This window comes from Chionomys nivalis, chromosome 11, assembly GCF_950005125.1.
Source record: "Chionomys nivalis chromosome 11, mChiNiv1.1, whole genome shotgun sequence".
In the NCBI taxonomy this organism is placed as follows: domain Eukaryota; kingdom Metazoa; phylum Chordata; class Mammalia; order Rodentia; family Cricetidae; genus Chionomys; species Chionomys nivalis.
Genome location: NC_080096.1, coordinates 38,407,946 through 38,429,620, shown reverse-complemented (window position 1 = coordinate 38,429,620; position 21,675 = coordinate 38,407,946). Strand labels below are relative to the sequence as shown.

The 21,675-nt window shown below is 36.0% G+C and overlaps 1 protein-coding gene across 4 annotated transcripts in view; it reads left to right on the top strand.

Moving 5' to 3' along the window:
- The window catches only part of Eps15 (epidermal growth factor receptor pathway substrate 15), a 93,766-nt gene that overhangs the window by 29,734 nt on the left and 42,357 nt on the right, over positions 1-21,675 (top strand). For 3 of the 4 annotated variants that reach the window (XM_057783492.1, XM_057783490.1, XM_057783493.1), the window contains exons 5-12: positions 987-1,082; positions 3,651-3,716; positions 4,238-4,363; positions 6,436-6,495; positions 11,786-11,983; positions 12,733-12,878; positions 15,205-15,361; positions 20,583-20,668. In XM_057783492.1, coding sequence (XP_057639475.1) covers positions 987-1,082; positions 3,651-3,716; positions 4,238-4,363; positions 6,436-6,495; positions 11,786-11,983; positions 12,733-12,878; positions 15,205-15,361; positions 20,583-20,668 — 935 coding nt within the window. The remainder of the gene's footprint in view (positions 1-986; positions 1,083-3,650; positions 3,717-4,237; positions 4,364-6,435; positions 6,496-11,785; positions 11,984-12,732; positions 12,879-15,204; positions 15,362-20,582; positions 20,669-21,675) is intronic. The other variant, XM_057783491.1, reaches the window with a different exon arrangement.

Genomic DNA, 21,675 nt, shown 5'->3' with positions numbered 1-21,675 from the left:
GAATAAAGCAGATAGCTTACAAGGTAAGAAAGGGTAAAAGAATAAGAAGAAATAGGTAAGAACGGGTTATGTGAGAATGGGGCATGGTTAGAGTGAACTGTTGAATCAGTAACAGTCCTGGGATGTTGAAAAACTGGAAAAAAATACTATTGGGACAAAACACCATTCTTGTGTCTTATTTTCAAGCCTATCTTAGAACAACTGAAAACCAATAAATTGAGCTTCTTTACATGTGTTTACTTACTTAGTTAGGCTTGAAGAAAGACCTAAAGTACAAGGAGTTTTGTGGAAGATTTTTAATTTTTGTGTTTGTTTGCTTCTCAAGACAGGGTTTCTCTCTGTATCCCTGGCTGTCCTGGTACTCGCTCTGTAGACCAAGCTGGTCTCAAACTCAGAGAGATCCTCCTGCCTCTGCCTCTGAGTGCTGGGATTAAAGGTGTATGGCACTGCACCTGGATGATTTGTAAATATCTTTAAGTCAAGCAGTTAAAATTGTTTTAGATGCTTGTTTTTCAGTTGTTTTCCTAGCTCCTCTGGAATAGCAGTGATTGACTCTTGTACTACTGATCCAATATCAAAATTACATGTCCACTTCAGAGATGGCTTTTGATAACAGTTATTATCTCATTTTAATTTAGGCCCCTTACCCAAAAGGCCTTTCAGTTAACAGCCAACATTTTTTAGTAAAATTGAATATTCTTTAAAATGTGAATATTCTGTACAGTTTCCATTTTTATATACCATGATTTATTTTTATTAAAATTATTTTTTGCTAATAATGTTAGAAAAATCATTATACATGTTTCTTTTCTCCATTTTAAAGCAATTTTTTAAAGCAAATGTTTTTGAAGCAAATATACTGTTATATTTGTTGGTACATAATACTGTGGAATAATTGTGCATTTTATATTTTCAGATCATAAAGTAGGTATAAAACAAGGTAGATTGGAAGAAAAGCCCCTAACATTTATGCTTATCTTTGTCAGGAATTCTTTATTGCTTTGCGACTTGTGGCATGTGCCCAGAATGGACTGGACGTTTCCCTGAGTAGCTTGAATCTGGCTGTTCCTCCACCAAGATTTGTAAGAAATGATTTTATATGTAATATTTATTTAATTAGAAAGATTAGGGCCGGGAAGATGGTTCATTGGGTAAAGTGCTTGCCCCTGTAAGCATGAGAACTAGAGTTCAGGTCACTAGTGCCCACATTAAAGGCTGGCTAGGCATAGTGACCTGCCTGTGATCCCAGAATTCAGGAGGTGAGACGGGATTCTCCAGGGCATAGCTGGCACTATACTAGTGTAATCAGTGAGCTCTTAGTCAAGTGAGAGATCCTACCTACAGAAACACACACAGACACAAATTACAGTCATACTTAGCAAAAAATTTCACCACATGATTCGAAATAAAAAGTACCATACTCACTCTTAACTGCTTTAATCCCTATCACTTAGCCACCTGGCTTTCTTTCTTAGTAACTACTGCTATTACTAGTTATGTGTATGTACTTCAGAGTTATATGTGCATATAAAAGTACAAATGTATTTCTTAATTTTCTAATGGTGGCATTCTATGTGTTTGACTCCATACGCTTTAAAACAAATACGTTTTAGAGATGTAACATAAGCTTTATTTAGTGTTTGCATGGTATTTTATGTTTATGTTTACTATAGTTTATATAAATTCCAATGTAGATACGTAGATTTTTTAAGGAAAAATGCTGTGACAGATTTAATTTTGTTTATGACATATGCAGAAATGTAGTTGCAGCATCTCAAAAGTGAAATTGTCTTTAAGAGTTTTTGTATGTATTTTACTTTCACCAGCAATTGGTTGGCTTGTCAGTTTCCTTGTGCTTTTGTTCACGTGCTGCTGTCAGATTATAGATCCTTGTCAGCTTGGTGGCAAATAGTATGTTAGTGTCTAGATTTCTCTTTTTAGCTTATAGGTAAGATTGATTAGTTTTTAAGGCACTGAATGGTTTTTATTCTGCTATGGGAATGTCTAATTCTAGGTTGCTACTCTTTTTCTTGAGTAATTATTCTTTTTCTTACTGAATTCTAGAGTTTCTTGAAAAATTAGCAAATCAGACGGGCGGTGGTGGCGCACGCCTTTAATCCCAGCACTCGGGAGGCAGAGGCAGGCGGATCTCTGTGAGTTCGAGACCAGCCTGGTCTACAAGAGCTAGTTCCAAGACAGGCTCCAAAGCCACAGAGAAACCCTGTCTTGAAAAACCAAAAATAAATAAATATAAAAATAAAAATTAGCAAATCTTCATCCATATCATTTGCAAATACACTCTTTCAATTTGTTATTTATCTTTTACTGGATTATGTTTGTACCCCCATGATGAAATTGTTTTATGTAAACAAATTGCAAAGCTAAAACTTATTTTTTCTTTTTTTTTTTTTTTTTTTTTGGTTTTTCGAGACAGGGTTTCTCTGTGGCTTTGGAGCCTGTCCTGGAACTAGCTCTGTAGACCAGGCTGGTCTCGAACTCACAGAGATCCGCCTGCCTCTGCCTCCCGAGTGCTGGGATTAAAGGCGTGCGCCACCATCGCCCGGCTTATTTTTTCTTTTTGTATATTTGTTATTTCTTTTGGAAATTTGAGTGTGGATTCAAATTCATTCTATCATGATAGCTACAATATAGAATACAATGTATTGAATAATCATTCTTTTTTATACCAATTTCAAATGCCATATCCGCGATGACCTAAATTGCCATATGCATTTTGATGTCTTTCTGGATTTTCCGGTTCTTATTCATTGATTTGTTTATCTGTGTGACAATTTTTCAGTGTTTTGATTATCATTGTTTGGGAAATGTCTTTATATACTATACAGCTTATCAACCTCACCCCCAACTTTTTCGGAAATTTAATGGCTGTTGTTTTAATTTTAAATTTAATTTTGGTGCTGCTGGAACTAAACCCAGGGCCTTGCTCTTCCTGGACAAGTGTTTTATCACTGAGGTATCCTCAGCCTCTCTTCTTTAAAACTTAATATTTGTTGGTACATAATACTGTGGAATAATTGTGCATTTTATATTTTCAGATCATAAAGTAGGTATAAAACAAGGTAGATTGGAAGAAAAGCACCTAACATTTATGCTTCCCTAGTACCCACATGGTAGCTTACAACTGTCTGTAACCCAAGTTACGGGAATCCAACACACTCTTCTGGTCTACATGGGCACCAGGCATGTACATGGTACACAGACATAATAAGTTAAGGCAAAATACCCACACATAAAATAAAATAAGAAAGTTAAAAAAATTAGCTTCAGTTTGAGAATGTCTGTATTTCTCTGTTTAGATGTGACTTACAAGGGTTGTTATAAGTATTCGTTGCCTAGGTATAATATTGAGATTTTTCAAATGTATTTACATGTCTCTTGAGCCAGATAAAATAATAACTTGAATGTGCTGCCATTAGGTATTGTGCTAATAAGTTTATTTTTTGGGTCTACTTTCCTTAATTAATATTGGGGAAAAGCTTTTATTTCAGTAGACAATAGATGAAGATCTAATTAAAGTAAAGTAGTGTTGATACCCAGCATTTTGCACAAACGCATTTAAATGGAAAAACACATTTTCTTCATTGGTTCCTGGTATGAGGACTTGAGCAGTTCATTGTTCTATTTCCTAGCATGACTCCAATAGTCCTTTGCTGACCAGTGGGACTTCAGCAGCTGAGCTCCCTTGGGCTGTAAAGGTAAATAAGTTTCTTGCATCTCTTTTTCTTCCTACTTCAAATGCTTTCCTCCCTGTCCTCAAAATATATTGTTCTGCATTGGACTTTTCATATACATGTTCAAAAGTGTAGGGGAAACACTGAGATGGAAAATGTTGAGTAGTATCTTAGCTCTGTTAGCTATTTTGTGACAATTCTTAAAAACATTTTATTTCTTTGAATTGAAAGATGGAATGTCACTGCCAATGTTTTTTGAGAAAGGTACTTCCTTGCTGTAGGTCTGGTTGAGTGGATCAAGTGCTCCTCACAGCATTCTGTCTCTGAAATTGTGTGAGTCTAACCTGACAGTAGAAAAGCAAAATGATCTTCCAACTAGTCCTTAGTAGAGACACTTTGAAATTATTTAATACATTTTGATAAAAATGGTTTTTAAAAATGTTTTCTTAAAAGCCTATTTGTTATTTGAATATTTCATTCTTATATATGCAATTAAAAACCTTTTCATGTTTGTTTAACTTGTCATCTTTTTTTTCATATTGTAGTCTGAAGACAAAGCCAAATATGATGTAATTTTTGATAGTTTAAGCCCAGTGGATGGATTTTTGTCTGGTGATAAAGTGAAACCAGTATTGCTCAACTCTAAGTTACCTGTGGAAATCCTTGGAAGAGTAAGATAGCAAACTTTAAATGTAATTTGTTTGTTTGTTTGTTTGTTTGTTTTGAGATAGTCTTAATGTGCAGCTCAGGCTGGCTGGTCTGGAGCTCACGGACCTCTCGCCTGAGCCTCACGAGTGCTGGGAATCATAGTATTGTGCTAGATGCAGTTATTTTATGTTTTAATTTTACACATAACAAGAGCACTAATAACTAATAACAATATAACATAATACAATAAAAGATATACAGGTCTTTTAAAAGTTGTGTTAATACAGGATTTTCTATATTTTTAACATGTATATTATTGTCACATTTCTGGTTTTAGTCTTCCCTGTAAAATATGAATAGTTGGTATTAGTTACATATGTATACTTGAATGATCTAGTTGAGGGATTTTCTGTGTGTGCTTGCACATGTGTATACATGTGGGAGCCTCAGGTGTTCCTCTTCAAGAACTGTTGTTGTGTTTTCTTACCTTATTTTTTGTTTTGTTTTGTTTTTGAGACATGTTCTTTCCTTATCCTAGAGCTCCAGGCCTGGGGGTTGTAATCTAACACCTAGACATGGGTTTTGTTTTGTTTTTTAAATATTTATTTTATGTTCTTGAATGTTTTGCCTCAATGTATGTATGTACACCATGTGTGTACCTTGTGCTCATGAGAGTCAGAAGAGGCCATTGGATCCCCTGGAACTGGCATTATAGATGGCTGTGAAGCCTCTGTGTGGTTGCTGGGAATTGAACTCAGGACCTTTGGAAGAGCAGGCAATGCTCTTAACCTCTGAGCCATCTCTCCAGCCCTCACACCAACTTTTTTATGTGGGTCTGGGATTTGAACTAAGGCCTTCATGCTTGCATGAAAAGTACTTTATTATTAACTGAGTTACCTCCCCTGCCCATGTAGTTCATGTGTTAAATATGCAGTTCAGTAATGGTAAGTATAGTGACATTTCCGTACAGCCACCATCACTATCGTCTCCATGGCTGTAAGATTAAAGCTTTATCTTGGTATCTTCAGAAATTATTTTTTCTTTATTTAATTTGTACGTGTTTATCCTTAGTTCCATACCTTTATTCGTAGCTCTTTTTCTCCATTGTTCTTCAGTATCTGATGAAACCATAGATTCTAAGTTGAATTTCCTGCTCCTATATAGATCTTTTTTCCTAAATGTTTTTAAGACTTTTAATTCTTTGACTTTGTTAATAAGTGTTTGATTTTACTAAAAAGTCAAGCTTGCATTTACTAATTATTTGCCTCTTTATTGTTGCATATAGACTTTTGAGAAATGCTAAAATAACTTCATGATCACTAGTTTTGTCTGGGTTTCTCCATATTCCTTGCCACTTTTGTGCTCTTTCCAAAGTAATTTCTTTATTTGATGTTTTAAACCATAACCACTCTCTCTAAGCCCCCAGCTTTTGTGTCAAATCTTGCTTGCCCTGCTTTTTTAAGTAACTTGGGGAAAGTCTTTAAAAAAATTGTGTGTTGGTTTTCAGATCTTTAAATTGGGTATATTTTTCAGTTAATAGGCTTCCAAGGAGTAAATGTGATAGTATATGTACTTAATACAGTGCATGTCACAAACTCTGTTAGAGAATGTTAGGTGCTATAGTGGTGATGGTGGTGAATATTACCATCACACTGCCAGAAATACTTATGCTACTGCTGCCCCTAGATCAATAAGTTCTCTCTCTCTCTCTCTTTTTTTTTTTTTTTTTTTTTTTTTTTGGACAGGGTTTCTCGCCTGGACCTCTTCTTTGTAGACCAGGCTAACCTTGAACTCGGATCTACCATGCCTGGAAAACACTGATTTTTTTTTTTTAAAGGTTTTTTCTAGTATTATTTCCATTCTTTTTTCTATTGTGTGGTCAGTGTGAGATTCCTAAACTTTGATTATTGTTATTTTATTTCTTTAAACTAAACTTTTAGCAACTTCTCATTGCAATTAAGACAAAGTTCGGATCCAGATCCCTTTAAGGCAGTTAATGACTAGGCACTCTCGTACTCCACCAGTATACTCTCTCTTCCTGTCCCTAAGTAGAACATAGAATAAAAGAGCACTAATTGTTCTTCTCTTTTTTAAGGTTTGGGAGTTGAGCGATATTGACCATGATGGAAAGCTTGACAGAGATGAATTTGCAGTTGTAAGTAACCAAATGTTCTTAAAATGTAAAGTGTCTTCATTTTATCTCCCACCCATACCTTCTACCATTTGATTTAAACAAGGCTTGAACTTACAAGCTTCCTACCCCAGACTCTGAGTTTTTTAAATTATAGTGTGTGCCACCTGCCCTGTTTTAATTTATCCTTAGTAATATGCTCATCAGATTGTAGTTATTAGGGTTTATAGGTAAGTACATATTTTTAATGAAAAAGAGGATGCGTATATTTTACTGTCATTTTTTTGAACGTCATTTGCCATACTTAGGAAAGATACTTGGTTAATATACTGTAAAGATGATGGTGTGGTAATTTTGGGGAGTCTTAAATTACTTCAGTCTTCTTAAATTACTTCAATTTTGTTTCAACTATATCTCTCATTATTTTGTTAAAAGGAAACATGAACAACAATTTAGTTTCATTTCAATTGATGGGGCAGGAACATTTTGGCATCTTCCCTTATTTTAAAGATGTTTTTATTTTAGTAGTTAGGTAGTTAATGTCAGATATGGCATTTATTGCTCCCTTAAAGTTAGATGAAGCTTTAATAGGTTTTGGAAGTGGTTCAGTTGTTAAAAGTGCTTGCAGTTCAAGCTCATGAACTCATGTGCACCTGAGTTCAATCTCTAGACCCTAAAGAAAAAGAAAAAGGGTTGGTGGTGAGTGCGTATCATCCCGGTGCTGGCAAAGTAGAGACAGGATGCTCCTGAATCAGCAGGTTTCCGGGTACAGTGAGAGACCCTGGCTCAGAAAATAAGATAGAAACCTCTGATTTGTACACACCCATGCACACATGTATGCAGTGCACACATATACATAACCTGCTGTGAATTTACCTGGGATAAACTGGTAAGCTCCTGTGTACTCTTACTTGGATATTAATCTGCTTAAATTTTCTACCTCTAAAGAATTTTTCTAAAGAATTGTTTGGGTTTTTCTTTTTCTTTTTTTTTTCTTTTCTTTTTTTTTCTTTTTTTTTTCTTTTCTTTTCTTTTCTTTTTTTTTTTTTTTTGTGTGTGTGTGTGTGTGTGTGTGTGTGTACACATGCGTATATGAGGGTAGATGCCTGCAGAGAGCAGAGGTGTCAGATCTCCCTGGAGCTGGTGCATTAGTGAGCCACTTTATGGTTGCTGTGAACGGAAGTCAGGTCCTCTCTAAGAGTAGACAAGCTCTTAATTGCTGAACCATCTCTCCAGCTCAGTTGCTCATTTTTTTATATGTTTTTTATTTTTAGACTTGTTCCCATGAACTTGTGTTTTTGAAAATCTTTTTATGCCTGAGGTTATCCTCTTTTCTCATTTTGAATCTTCCACATTTATGCTCATAGTCCTTTTTATTACTTTGGTTCAATCTGTCATTAGGTCAGTGATATTTCAAAACAAGCATTCTTTAAGATTATCCTTTTGTGGTTCGTATTTTAAATTTCCATCTAGTTCAGCTTTTACCTTCACTTATTCCCACTTTCAAAAACCTTTTCTAAAGTTTATTGGTATATATGGGCAGAGGTGACATGCCATGAGTGGAGGTTAAAGGATTACATCAAAGTTTGTTCTCCTTTTCCGCCTTTTGGATTGCCAGACTTGCACAGCTGGTGTCTTGACCATTTGAGGTATCTCACTGCTCTAGGCACCCCCCCCCCTTTGTTTTGTAACTGTCTGATTGGCCCAGTCAGGTCTTACATTCACTATATATCCAAGGATGACCTTTGTCAAATTTAGAAACCTGCATTGGTCAATTACTTTTAAAAAACTTCACTTTTCACCACTTAAAGCTTTCTGGTCCAAGATCTGCTCTTTAGTATTCTGCTGTGTTTAGTTGCTGTGTCTTTTCAGTCTCTTGAATCTTTGGCAGTTTGTCATTTTGTCTTATTTTTATGACCTTGACTTTTTTTTTTTTTAAAGGAGTACTGGCCTAATAGCATGTAGAATATCTTCCAGTTTAGATTTGTCTAGAGGCAAAATGAATTTATTCAAGTATCAGGGATATATCTATCATGGGGATTGGTTAAGTTAGCACTTGCAAGATTTCTTCCCAGAAAAGTAACTTAAGGTTTTTCTCTCTCTCTTTTTTTTAAATTTCATTTTATTTGTTATATATAGTGTTTTGTCTACATGTTTGCCTGAACACCAGAAGAGGGTACCAGATCTCATTACAGATGTTTTGAGGCACCATGTGGTTGCTGGGAGTTGAACTCATGACCTCTGGGAGAGCAGCCAATGCTTTTAACCTCTGAGCCTTCTCTCCAGCTCCCGTTTCTCTCTCTCTCTCTTTTTTTTGTTCCTGTAAAGTGAAGTTGACTGCCTTTGTATCGTTTTTTTCTCTTCTTCTTTCCAAGTGTTAATGTTTTCTGTCACTAGTATTTATTGGGTTCTTATTTTGTGAGGAACATGTGGCACTAGAACATGTAAGAGGGAGCTATGCTTGTGTACGCTAGCATGTATCACGTACTCTTTGTTGTTGTTTGTCGGGACAGGGTTTCTTTGTGTAACAGCTCCGACTGTCCTGGAACTGACTCTGTAGACCAGGCTGGCCTCTGCCTCCTGAGTGCAGCCACTGCCATCCATCTCGTCACATACTCGTTATTAGCGTGAGTGTGTGTGAGTGTGTGTGTTTCTTTGAATTGAACACAGGGTATTACATATGCTAAGCAGGTGCTCTGCTGCTGAGCTACACCTCAAGCCCTGAAATTAACTTTTGCTCATCTGCTGCACTCTTCTGTTATGAAAGTGAAGGGTATTTTCCCCTTTGTGTTTTTAGCCTGGGAGTCAGACATTTTTCAGTAAATGTTCCATTAAACTAAGTTGGCGAAGGAAACTTATTTAGTTGGAAAACACAAAAAGTGTTTTCATCCCTTATAGCAGCTGTGGTTGCCACCTGCTTCAATAGGTCAGAGAGCACGTAAAACTCTAAGGAAACTCCTAAAAGTATTGTTGCCCATCAGTAATATCCAGAAGCCCTTGGACTAAACCTCCAGCCAGAAGCTGGTCAGGTTCTGTATTTTAAAAGGCCTTCAGAGCCCATGGTGCTGCTTAATCCCAGCACTCAAGAGGCAGTGGTAGGCAGATCTGTGTGAGTTTGAGGCCAGCCTGGTCTACACAGCCTGGACAGCCAAAGCTACACAGAGAAACTTGGTCTTGAAAAACAAGAAACAAAACAAAGCAAGCCCCTCAGGTTGATCTGACATCCACTGAAGTTAATGTTGCTTAAAACACAAAGAGAAAAACACTCTGAAAGAAAGTCAGTTGATAGTAATCCCAACTGAATCCTTTCTTTCCATGGCACTCTGTGTAAAGTTTAGGTTTGTTTGCGGTGATTTTATTTTTAAATAAGAAGTGTCCTAGAGCCGTGCGGTGGTGGCGCATGCCTTTAATCCCAGCACTTGGGAGGCAGAGGCAGGTGGATCTCTGTGAGTTCGAGACCAGCCTGGTCTACAGAGCTAGTTCCAGGACAGGCTCCAAAGCCACAGAGAAACCCTGTCTCGAAAAACCAAAAAAAAAAAGAAGTATCCTAAAAGCTTTTACTTTATCGTCTCTCTATGTAACTTTATTCATACTCACCTAGTATATATCAACTTGAAAGCTAACATTTCTCTTCCCCCCCACATTATACACATGGGCAGGTGAGGTTGATCTGGTTGCTGTTTTTGTTTCAGTTGTAGACATTGTATAGGATAAAGTACAATATAATAAGAAAACAAGATCATAGTCCAGCAGTACTAAAATTGCTCTGTTCACTTTTGATATTATATTTAGTGAACAAAATTTGGCATTGATTTTCTTGGGGAAACTGTTTTCAAGACACATGAAATTAAGAACTTTAACTTTCAGAAAAAAAAATGTGTTGTCTCTTGGCAACAGATGGCAGGCATTGCTGCTGTTGTTGAGTTTCCACTTTTCCAGGAAATGACTTCCATCTGCAGCAAGAAAAATGCTGACCTTTATGTGCTTGCGGGTCCCTTGTCGCAAGCAAATGCCAATCTAATGCTACATACATACATTGTCAGCTTGTCTGAAAAGGATGTGTTAGGCAGATTGTTTTCTTTTTGGAGCTTCAGGTTTTTGGAGACATAGTCTTCATTTGTTTTAAAACTGACACTGAATTCTTGTTAGTTGGCTCATCTCTGGAAAAGGCTTGGTTCGGGTCAAATGGTTAGGTGCTACCCTAGATACACAGCACGAGAATCACCGGAAACTTGTTAGAAATGCAGATTCTTTGGCCCAGTTCCAGCTTTACTGAGTTCAGAGTTCCAATTATAGAGCTACTAAGCTGTCCAGGCAGTTCTGGTGCCTACTATAATCTGGATCCATGGGTCAGGTTTAGTTTTTCTAATTATAAAGGAAAGGATGGCAGTGTGAATTATTATACAGGTGCTGTTAGTGCTGATTAAAGCATGATCAATCAAGAATGCTATAGCTAAGATGGCCTAGTTTGTATCATATACATTATATATGTATATAAACATTTAAAAAATTATTTTTTAAGGCAGATTAGTATAACCTAGGCTGGCCACAAACCCAGTCCTTTGCTCCCCAGTTTTGAGTACTAGGGTTATAGGATTGTGAAATGGTGCTTGGTTTAGTGTATACTGTAGCCTATGAATTCTTTAAAATATTGTATTAGGCAAGTTAGCATCTCTGAACCTCAATTTCTTGATTTATAAAATATTAGCCACTATAGAAATATGGATCACATTTGTATTCTGTACTCAGTGAATATTGATTTGAGAACAACTCAAACTTAGGAGTTAAGATAGAAGCTCAAAGCAAGTTTACTTTTGAGAATTAGGATTTTCTTTCTTAATTGTTGTCTTTTCTGGTTGCTAGGTTTTTTTGTTTGTTTGCTTGCTTTGCTTTGTTTTGTTTTATTTGAGATACTAAAGGATGGGGCATTTGTGGTGTCCCTCCCCTTTTTTTTAATTGTCTGTTCATAGTTTTTGTTCATCTTTAATTGAAATTAAATTATTAATTTCTAGAAAAATTTTGTATATTAGATTATTTATTTATAGATAGCATTTTTAATTCAAATTCTCATTCTTTGCTGTTACAAGAACTTCAATTGAAGGGTGTGCCTCTAAGTTTTTATGACTATTTCTTCTTAAGAATGTTTTAGCCTTGAGTTCTTACTTTTCTTCCTCTTTCCTTTTGTTTCTTCCTCTTTTTCTCCTATTCTTGTTTTTAATTTTACTTTTTAAAAAGATTTGGGAAACCAGGCCATGGTGAGTGAATTTTATGATAACTTAAAAATATATCTGATTCTGTTTTGTTTATCTTCAAGGCCATGTTTTTGGTGTACTGTGCACTGGAGAAAGAACCTGTGCCAATGTCCTTGCCTCCAGCCTTGGTGCCACCTTCTAAGAGAACAACGGTCAGTATATCAGGCTCCGTGTGGTCGGTCCCCTCTTCAGCAGCCAAGGACTCCTACCACTCCTTACCACCTGTAGGCATTTTACCTACCAAAGCACCGTTAAGACAGGTAGAAAAATTTGTCAGTGTTAAAGGATTTTACTTTAACAAAGTGCATGAATGTGATTGGTAAAATTAGAGGAGCAAAGATGCTGCACTTGCTCTAGTTGAGCCTGCATAACGTGATGCCACAGAGGAGGCAGATGCTCCTTATGTCCTATGGGTGTTTGACTGATCTATAGAGATTAAAGATGGAGATAGAAGATACTGTGTGCTAATATGCATGCTCTCCCTGTCATAATAATAATTTTTAGTCTGTAGTTAACTCTTGATTCTTTAGATCACGTTACTAATTCTGATCGATTCTTACTTCCTTTGACCTATCTTTGGTCAGGTTGTGTAATAGCAGCTATAATGACAGCCTGTACAAGCTCAACTCTGGGCAAGAATGCTGCATGCATAGAAAATGAAGCTTGGGGAGTATCTAGATTATTTATTTATGCAGGCTTTCCCAGATACCACTGTTAGTATTGGAATTTGTAGGCCAGGGCTTAATTGTGCTTGAGTTTACTGGTTTCTTAAAAAAAAAAAAAAAAAAAATGTTAAATTGGCACCTGTAAATGTCCTAACTGGTGTACTGGTGTGTAATTCTGTTGCCTTCTCTTCATACTTTTTGGTTGTGATGTATGGGAACCAGTGCACTGACATCAGGTTATTTGGGTATATTTGTTCAGATTGGTGGCAAATACACTTATGGTTTGAAGAAATATTATTTCAAAGTTGGTTTCATTTTGATAGAAACTTCTCTTCCCTCTCCAGTGGGTTGTATCCCCTGCAGAAAAGGCTAAATATGATGAAATCTTCCTGAAAACGGATAAGGATATGGATGGATTTGTGTCTGGTCAAGAGGTCCGTGAAACCTTCCTGAAAACAGGTTTACCTTCTGCCTTACTAGCCCACATCTGGTAAGACTTTATTTTAATAGTTTTTAAAAAGTGTGTGTGTGTGTGGTGTTATATCTAGTTTTTATACTTTTTTCTAGATTTTGAGAACAGGTTAGTATTTTTTTTTTTATAGAGAAAATTCAAATATGAAGAATTATTGTGTGTAATAAAAATTCAGGAGTGGTATTAAAAAAATAGGTAGAACATTTTTTTGTTTATACCAATTATAAACTCTTAGAATGTTGTTATGAAAATCCAGCTATCTGAAATTTAAACAGTTTAATAAGTAATACCTTTAGGTACTGGAGATATAGCTCAGTTGGTAGAGTTTCTAACTAGCATGCAGGAGGGCATGGATTTGATCCCTTGTGTTACATGAATTGGGTATGGTGACATACATCTGCAATCCCAGTACTCATGGAAGTGCAAGATCAGCCTGGAATAACGAGACCATGTCTAAAGAAAAAAATTGTTTTCATTTTGCTTTAGAGCTGAATAGTATTCCATTTTTTATATATACAGATTTTTGTTAGCCACTTATCTATTGATGGAGATCTGTTGGTATCATTTCATTCCTATAGAGAATAGAGCAGCAATAAACAGGGATGCAAATATCTTTGCAAGAAAATAGATGTATCATATTGAGGTTACTTGAAAGAAAGAAAAATTCTGTGTGTTCTTTTTGTGAGTCCTTGCCTATACTTTACACATGGACATCTGCAAACAGATACACACATAGAAGTAGTAAGTATCACAGGTAGTAGGAGAACAAGAAAGGGTGATGAGGAAGGATGGAGTGCAGGTAAAGAATACATGAGTCAGCTGGGCGGTGGTGGTGCACGCCTTTAATCACAGCACTTGGGAGGCAGAGGCAGGACAGATTTCTGTGACTTTGAGACCAGCCTGGTCTACAAGAGCTAGTTCCAAGACAGGCTCCAAAGACACAGAAAAATCCTGTCTTGAAAAGCCTAAATAAATAAATAAATAAACAAATAAATAAAAATAGATGAGTTGTGAAAGAGGGTATAAAACTTGGGTTTCTAGTTTTAACTCTTTCATGGATTTTTAATTTTTTTGTGCATAAACATGTAAGCAAAATCCTACAGCTTCAGAATGGCTGTATATATTCATGATTTGAATATGTTCTTTGAGGTGTATAGACTTTTGGTCTAGGCAATTGCTTGTTTGAATGGCTACATTAGTCTGTGTGGGGTTTTGTTTGTAACATTTGTACAAGATAGTGGTTTTTTTTAATTAAAAAATAATCCTGTAAGATGTATATATTTGTATGACACTTGTTCATTGGTAATGCATTTCATAGTACATATGATAATGCATATGAAATTGCTTTGTCTTGTGCTTGTCCCTACCCTGGCTAACTCTGCCAGATGTTATCTTGAGGTTTTTAAGAAGCAACAAACACAAAAAGTTGCAAAGAGAAACTTAGAAGAGAGCAGAGCATAGTAGGTCTGTCTTAAGAGAGAGGAGTATCCAGACTGGAAAAGATTAAGCTTGGATAGCTGAATCTACAGCCTTTGAGTTTTACTGTTTTCTGATAAAATTTATTATTTGACAATTTCATATGTATGTAATATGTTTTGGTCATTCACATACTCCATTACCATCTTGAATCACCATTCCACATTCTGGAGCTCTTCTTTACAATATATCTCTTTTCAACTTTTATGTTTTTGTTTGTTTTCTAATAACCTCCTGAGCTTAATTAGGGTTGCTTGCATATACATGGGTGTAGGATTATTTACTGGATCATGTGTAACTTGCCAGTGACTACTTTATTGAAGAAAAATGACTTCCCTTCCCCTGCAGCCATTAACTACCCCAGGCAAGGGTTGGGCCTCTTGTGCCCCTCTCCTAGCCATGCTGCGGTGCTGATGAGCTCAGCCTTAGCCGAGTGGCCACTGCTGTGTTTGTGAGTGCAGCAGCTGTGTCATGTTCAGAAGACAGCATTCCCCAGCACCCTTTCCATCTTCCTGCTCATACGTTCTTTTTACTTTCTCTGAGCGTTGGGATTTTTGTTTTGTTTTTCTGACAGCCCTGGCTGTCCAGGATCTTGCTCTATAGACGAGGTTGGCCTCGGACTCAGAGATCCACCTGCCTCTGCTTCCCAAGTGCTGGGACTAAAGGTATGCTTCACTACTGCCTGGTTTCTTTTTTAGCATCTTCATGTGCTTCTCCTCTTTAACTTTTTATGTGAGTTTTGAGCAGCCTGTGATCTTTTTCAATTCAGCTAATTATTTTTAAAACATTAAAATCATATGTTTTTCTCCTGGGTTTTGGGAGTAATAATGTAGCACTTATGTACTGTTCATTTTGTTTATTTGTATAGGGCACTGTGTGACACAAAGAACTGTGGGAAGCTTTCAAAAGACCAGTTTGCCTTGGCTTTTCACTTAATCAATCAAAAGTTAATAAAGGGCATTGATCCTCCACATGTTCTCACTCCTGAGATGATTCCACCATCAGACAGGTCAAGTTTAAAAAAGGTAAGAAAACTTTAAAGAGGACCTGCATGCCTGATAGAAAGGAACCAATGCAGTGTCTAGTCACAAACGTGGAGGGGCAGAGCACTCCCATTTGGTTTAGCATGCTCACAGACCTTATATAGCCCTAATATAGCATCCTTGAACTGCCAACCCTACTATCCATCACACATATGACTGCTGTACTTTATTATATTAAATTGAAGGTTTTTTTTTTTTTTTTTTGAAACAGGGTCTCATATAGCCCAGCCTGGCATTGAATACTGTATAGCCGAGAAGTACTTTGAACTTCTGATCCTTTCTTCTTTCACTTCCCAAATGCTAGGATTATAAGCATGCACCATGGCTAGTCAATTTTTATGAAAAACTAAAGAAGGAAGGAAGGAAGGAAGGAAGGAAGGAAGGAAGGAAGGAAGGAAGGAAGGAAGGAAGGAAGGAAGGAAAGATTAGCTGTAATAATTAAATTGTTACATTTCAATCTTACAGAAAACAATACAAATTTGGAAACAAAATCCATAAGATAGTGATTGCTTAGTATCAATTTTACATCAAAATAGCCTTCAAGAAAAACTGTATGTTGAGGAAAATCTGTATGCATTCCTTTGCCATAGGATGAATGTTCATTCTTAAGTACATATCTGAGCTTCATATCTAAACATCTAGAAGTTAGTTGGGTTTCTGATCAGCAGTGGAAATTTTCAAAACATTTTCATTTTAACCATGTTGTACTTTGAATTTTTCTTCCTTGTCTAGAAGCTCTTTTTAATATAGCATATTTACAATATCCTGGTCTGTAATAGACCTTTCAAAAGACTTATATGGTGGATTTAGTTACTTTTCAAACTAAACAACCAGGTGTCGTTTGACCCTGTAGTTTCAGCTCCTGGGAAGGCTTAGACTAAAGAATTCTTTTTGTTTGTTTGTTCGTTTGTTTTAGAGCAGAGTTTCTCTGTAGCTTTGGAGCCTGTCCTAGAACTAGCTCTTGTAGACCAGGCTGTCCTCAAACTCAGAGAGATTTGCCTGCCTCTGCCTCCCGAGTGCCGTGATTAAAGGTGTGTGCCACCATTGCCCTGCTAAAGAATTATTGAATCCAGAAGTTCAAGGCTATCCTGGGCAGTGCAAGGAGACCTCATCTAAAAAAGACCCAAACAAAATAAAACTTCTCACCCAAACTTTCCATCTTTAAATCTCTTCTCACCTGTGTCATAAATACTGCTGTGGTGATATTTCAGGGTTGTCAAATGTGTGTTATTAAGAACTGACTTTCAAGTACCAATAAAATGTTTTGATTTTGCATTAATTTTATAAGATAGTTAAAAATTCCATTTTAACCTAACAGAAGTCAAAAATGGACTTTTCCCCCCCAAATAAAATAAATGGAATTCAGTACTGCCAGGTCCTGAGAATTAGTTATATGAATGAGGTTTTGTACTTTGTGAGTGTTTTTAGACTCTTGGATGTGTGACATGAACTCATTAGGTTGTGGAGCGACTGAAAGTGATGCTGCACAGAAAGATGTAGGGTACAGACTTATACCTGTGCGTTCTGTTCTGTATCTCAGCAGTGTAACACTGTAGACATCATTCATGTAGGGTTTTTATTTCCGCATTTTTAATTTGTAATGACTGAAACTTTCACCAACTCTTAATTTCCAAGAGAACATAAATTACTGAATCAATTTTTTTTTGTCCATGGAATCTGCATAATAGTAGACGCTTGAGGTTGTATCTGTTAACATAGTTTGTAATTAGTAGACTTCTCAGAAGACCATTTACTAGAGCATGCTAAGGTATGCTTACTTCTTGGTGCCAGATTCGTTGAAATATTTTATAACTGCTAATTTTGATATTTTATAACTGTTGCCTTATCTATTAATCAAAATATTAAAATTTGTACTGACTTTCAAATAATCTGTTCTCATTATCTGTTTTTTATTTTATTTAAAGGAACTGCAGTTTTTGTAGCTTCAACTAAACCATTTTGAATGTCGCTTTCCTCCTCTGTGTCTTTTCTAGTTTGGACTGTTTTTTCCATTCTGCCGCACTCTGCTTTCGCCTTTCTTGTACTCTCAGTTTCTTAACTCCCCTCTCTCTCAAGGTTAGAGCTTTATTTTATGCTGTCTTTGTTGTATTTTAGCTTTATAGTTTTTTATTTACACGGTATATTTTGAAATTAGAGTGTTTTTTTATGCAGAAAAGTTGATAAACAGTGAAAACGGCTGATCAGCATGCTTTTGTCATGTGTCATTTGATACTTACGTGCACTGTGGCCTGACTTCCCTGGACTCCTCAATCCACTTAAAATCATTACGGTGAGGCTTTGATAAAATGCACAAAACAACATGAGAGAAAATATTTGTAGGGTGCATGTGGGGCCGAAGATGCTCAGCAGTTAAGAGCACTGACTGCTCTTCCAGAGGATCCAGGTTTGGTTCCCCACACTCACGTGGTGGCTTCACATTGGTTGCAACTCCAGTTCCCAGGGAGCTGCTGGAGCTGACAATCTCTTCTGGTTTCCATCAGTACTGTTTGTGTTTGATACACTTACATACATACAAGCAAAACACATACAAATTAAACAGAAAGGGAGTGTACGGAGAGGTGCCTTAGCAGTTAAGAACACTAGCTGCTCTTCCAGAATACCTGGGTTTGATTCCCCACTCACAGGCATGGCAACTTAGAACCGTCTGTGGGATCCAAAGCCCTCTTCTAGTCCCCACAGGCACCAAGCGCACATTTGCTACACAGACTTTTAAGCAAGCAAACACCCATACACATAAAAAATAATTCAAAATTGAATAAATGAATAAAATAATTTTAAAAGACGGGCATGCTACAATTTTTTTTGTGTACCCTTCATGTACTATACATAATTTTAGTTGAACTTTTCCATATTTGCTTGCATGCCATTTTAATAATATAAAGCTATTACCTTCTAACTTGTTTGAGGCTAAACTAATTTATTTAACTTAATCTTCTTGCCTATTGGTGTTTTAATAGCAAAGACTGCAAAATGTAATCCACTTTTTAAGAAGAGGTATGGAAGCCATGTGTTTCCTGGTATACTTGCACCTCTAATAAAACTTTTCTCAGTAGCATTTAAGTGATAGAAATTACTCTTGGTGATGAATGTGAGATCAAGTTCTATTTTTTTTTTTCATTTTTTTTTTCACCTGTCTGGATATCTGACTCAACCTAACCCATAGGTCAAGTTTAGATAAAACTAAAACTTAGTGAATAACTGTTTCCTGCAGAAATCTGCTTTAAGATTCTTAATTTAATATGGCTTCAGTAATGGTCTGTATATTAATGGAGCTTAATAAGACAATTAAGTATTTTTGAGAATCATGGCAGTGTGCACTTTTAACCTCAGCACTCCAGAGACTGAGTCCAGAAGGTTTACAGTAAATTTAAGGCTAGCCTAGTCTACATAGTGAGCTCAAGAGTAGCCTAGGCTACATAGGGAAGTGCTGTCTCAACTGCCCCTCTAAAAGAATTATATTTGATGTAAGGTTGTAACTAATATAAAATTTGAAGTTTAATTAATTGAATCTTTATAGATGAGTTTTAATGCTAATAGTCAAAACAACTCAGTATTAACAGGCAATGTGATAATAATAAAAAAAAAGTAGAAGGAATTATTTGTCAAATTTTATTAACTAGTTTGCTAAGTTTACTTTTAGCACAATGTTTTCTAAGTTACTTTGGCATGCAAATGCCAAAGGTCATGTTATAAAATGACAGTTGTATTTAATTAGAAGATTTTTGATCAAATTAATAGGTTCAACTTTGAGCAGTCCCTTGATCTGTTTCCCAGCTCTAAATTTAGTTAATACTCACCTCCCAATGATTCACTTTTTAGATTACTTTTGAGAACTGATTGATAGGCTTAGCAGTGCCTAGTAAATTTTAATGATTGTGTAAGGGTGAGGAATAGAATATTATGGGACATTTAGATCTCTTCTGCTGTGTGCGTGGTGACACATGAAAGTCATAGCATTAGTATTATCAACTCAGTTTTATGTTCTAATCGTAGGTCTCACACAGTCAGGTTTTAGTTTTACTATTTCCAAAAGCTGATGATTCTTTTATTTGTTAATCTGATTGTAATGGTGTGTATAAGTCAGGTTTTTAAAGGAGCAGTTAACCTCTTGTTCTGACTTTAGAAAGCAAACCGGACATCAATGGCAGTTCAAAAAAGAAAAAGTTACTTCATTTGATCTAAGTAGGCAGGGCAGAGATTTATTTCTCCATTTTCCGGGTGAAGAGGATATAGTTAGCAAAATAGCAGAATGTAGATTAAACCTAGATTCTGTATCTATATAGGTATCATTTGGTAACCAATTCTGATATCATCCTTATTAAAAGAAAACTATGTGTTGGTATATGATGTCCCATGTAATCCCCATAATTGTGGGTAGAGGCAGAAGGATCAGGAATTCAAGGTCACCATTGTCTCTACAGCACGTTTAAGGCCGTCTTGGGTAAATGAGACCCTGCCTCAAAAACACAAAAATGGACCAGAGAGATGGCTTAACAGTTAAGTGTGTAAACTGCTGTTGCAGAGGGACTGGAGTTTGATTCCCAGAATCTGTCGGGCTGCTTACAACCACCTGTAACAGGGGATCTAATGCCTTTTTCTGGCCTCTGTAGTACACACATGCACCCAGAGTTAAAAATCTGTTTATAAAAAAACCAGAAAAACACTTAATACACACTAAAAAAATTAAAAAATGAAAATATTTTCTACATATAGACTTACATACATGGTGATAGTAGTATTTATTGTAGGACATGTTTGAGCACCACCATTATAATTCTGAGACTCAACAAAATTTATGTACTTATTCTGTGCTAGATGATATAAAGAGAAATATATCATCATCCCTGTTGCTGCTAAATCACACATCTTAATGGAGGAATTAATTTCTAATCTTGGATGTGTTTATTTACTGCAGAATTCTGGGTAAACTACGATCGTGTGACAAAGGCAATGGGATCTGGGGTGTGAGCTTATATTATTGAATAATAGGGAGCTGTCTTAATATACAAGAGCATATATAATTACAAATATGTATATATGGTTGTGCAAAGTATTTTATTAAATGAGTTAAAAGTGATAATATGTAGTAAAATGTAATACCTTGTTACCATGTATAGCTTTAGCATTTTGAGTGCTTAGTATTTATAGTAGTAATGTATAACTGTGAATTTTCTGTTTTTAGACCATCATAGGATCAAGTCCTGTTGCAGATTTCTCTGCTATTAAGGAACTAGATACTCTTAACAATGAAATAGTTGACCTCCAGAGGTATGTAAAGTAAAATTATAGCTAACTTTATAGGCACACATACAGATTATATGTATAGTATATGTGTATTACATAAACTTCCTCATTTCTTATGCACATTTTGATAAATACTACTTTATTTCTTTAAATACCATATTTCTGCTTAAATGGGATCAGAGTGCTTTTTTAAAAAATTAAATATAAGCTAGGTGGTGGTGATGCATGCCTTTAATCCCAGCACTGGGGAGGCAGAAGCAGGCGAGTCTCTGTGAGTTCAAGGGCCAGCCTGGTCTACAGAGCAAGTTCTAGGACAGTTAGTACTGTTATACAGAGATACCCTGTCTTGAAAACAAACAATCAAAATTAAATATAAGGCAAATGATAAAGGAAGACACTCACTGTTGACCTCTTGCCTTCACACTCACACATCTGTGCATATACCCACAAATACACACACACATACACCTATACCTTTTTATTACTTTGGTTCAAGACAGAAGTAAACATTGGGTTACTGTGTCTATAATCATGTTTATATTTTATTTTCACAGGGCTTGTAAATGCCCCATTAAACATTCTTGCTTATGTGTGTATTAACATTTAAACCGCTAGTTAGGAAAATACTTGTCTCTGTGCCTCTCAGGCTGATGTAGACGGACACATTCTTCAGTGTTCTACACTTGCTTTTTTGACTTGCACAGTTGTTTAGTGTATAATATGCCTTTATAGTTATTTTAATAGGAATTAGCACCATAGATAAAATACTCTTTACTTTTGTTGCCATTTCTAATAGTTATTACATTTGGGCATTTAAGCTTTTACCAAGCTTTGATAATAGGGATATTATGGCTGTTGTATATAGTAAATGATAACTAATAACCCATGAGGAGTATGCCTAGCATTTTCAAGTTTTCGTTAGATCACCAAGTCTTTAGGATATTTCATTATATACCTAGTCTTTCAGTATTTTTTTCTGTACAAAAGTTTTTACTCTTGAGGTTTTTGAGTCTTTTTAGTAGAATAAATAT